The sequence below is a fragment of the Arachis ipaensis genome, chromosome B06 (assembly GCF_000816755.2).
Source record: "Arachis ipaensis cultivar K30076 chromosome B06, Araip1.1, whole genome shotgun sequence".
In the NCBI taxonomy this organism is placed as follows: Eukaryota; Viridiplantae; Streptophyta; class Magnoliopsida; order Fabales; family Fabaceae; genus Arachis; species Arachis ipaensis.
In genome coordinates this window covers 14,691,078-14,692,959 of record NC_029790.2, presented here as the reverse complement: position 1 = coordinate 14,692,959, position 1,882 = coordinate 14,691,078, and the positions used below count along the sequence as shown (strand labels likewise).

At 41.6% G+C, this 1,882-nt stretch overlaps 1 protein-coding gene across 1 annotated transcript; it reads left to right on the top strand.

Moving 5' to 3' along the window:
• On the top strand, positions 554-1,645 carry LOC107645842 (rubredoxin). The gene has a single exon (XM_016349968.2). It carries the CDS (start codon positions 707-709, stop codon positions 1,307-1,309), a length of 603 nt encoding a protein of 200 aa, XP_016205454.1. The 5' UTR covers positions 554-706; the 3' UTR covers positions 1,310-1,645.

Genomic DNA, 1,882 nt, shown 5'->3' with positions numbered 1-1,882 from the left:
ATGATCATGGCTACTGGTGGGGCTTGATGAGGTCCGCCTCCTCAGTCATCTTCTTTTGTCCACCATCTTCATTTTCTTATTCTATTTTGTTGCTTCTGTTATTGTCATATCCACTTGCATAAACAATATTCTGCTCTAACAATTTGTACCAGTTCCAATTCACATTGCTCTCCATTCTTCTGCTCTGAATTGATCTGCACCTCAGTCGCTGTGTCATCATCATCATCTTTAGCCAATTCTATTATGTAAATTCCTCCCTTTTTTCTGTTCTCTCTTTCCTGTTTCGGTTTGTCTCTAAAGTTCCATAGAGTATTCTTTTCATGCTCCATGCTAACTTACTCTTCTTGTCTGGCATCTGAGTTTCTTTTAGGTTTAATTACTCTGTTGGTTTCTATAGTTTTGCAAAATTTTTAATTAGGTCTCTAAATTTTTTTTTCTTTTAATTGGATCTTTGCACCAACTTTTTTTTTCAATTAGGTTCTTTTTTACAGTAATTGGTTTAATTGTATAAAGATCCGTATCAAATTTAAATTCAGAAAAAAAAAAAGGCAGAAATTTTGTTACCTTATCCAAACCACAAGTCTGGTCGTTGGTAAGGGGCATATGCGATGGGTTTCCATGGATCCTCTTCATTTCTCCTCCACCCACACTCACTTCCATTCCCACCAACCTTCCGTCACCGTTTCCATATCTCCAAACCCTAACAATGGCTTGCGCCACCTTCCACCTCTCAACCCCCTTCTCCCACCTTCACCCTCTCAACAAGCCCAAACCCCACTCTCCCACTCCTGCTTTCCTCCTCCTCCTCAAACCCCTCTCCAAGAATCGCACCAAACATATTCCAACACTCACAGTCGTTAACTCCGTCGACACCACCAGAGAAGACACGCCTCCAACATCCGACAACAACGCTGATTCGCCACCGGCAATCTCGCCGCCGCCACCACTACCGGAAGAATCCGAGAGCTTCGACAAGCGGCGCCTGGAGGAGAAGTTCGCGGTGCTGAACACCGGGATATACGAATGCCGCTCGTGCGGTTACAAGTATGACGAGGCCGTTGGGGATCCTTCATATCCGCTCCCGCCGGGGTACCAGTTCGAGAAGCTTCCGGACGATTGGCGTTGCCCGACGTGCGGGGCGGCGCAGAGCTTCTTCGAGAGCAAGAGCGTTGAGATCGCTGGGTTCGCTCAGAACCAGCAATTTGGACTCGGTGGTAACTCTCTCACTTCGGGTCAGAAGGCTTTGCTTATATATGGCAGCTTGTTATTCTTCTTTGCACTCTTTCTTGGTGGCTACTTCTTACAATAGTTTAGTTTCATAAGGTAATTAATTAAGGGTTTATTACTTCCTATTTTTTAATATTTGTCTTTATTTTATTATAAAAAAAAATAAAAAGAGAAAAATGATTAAGTTTGAGGGGGAGGTGTGATTTGTGAAGGGTGCTTGTGTTGGATTTATATTTGGAATTTGATGGTATATTGTTGAGTTTCCAAGAAAGTTGTAGACTTGTAGTTTTTCGTTATCCAATGCCTTGTTGGGAACTTAACATGTATATTGTATTGTATCAGAGGCAAGTATTCAAATTATAGATAGATATGCTGAAACTGTGTGCGTGTGATTGATTTTATGAGCTATTCTTCCCCGAAAAACGACTTGGCTGAACACTCGGAACTGTATCTCGAGGCTAACTAGCTGATGTTCTTCTGTTTTGGTTGAGATTATAGATTACCCCTTCATTTTTGCAACGAGTGGAGATATGTTGAGATATGCAGTCAACTTCTATATGTAGTTGTTCATTACATTTTCCATTTTCTTTTATCTTTTTTAATATTTACTTCCAGCGTTTTTAGAAGCCAGTGCTGATTCGATAAAGACAGGCAG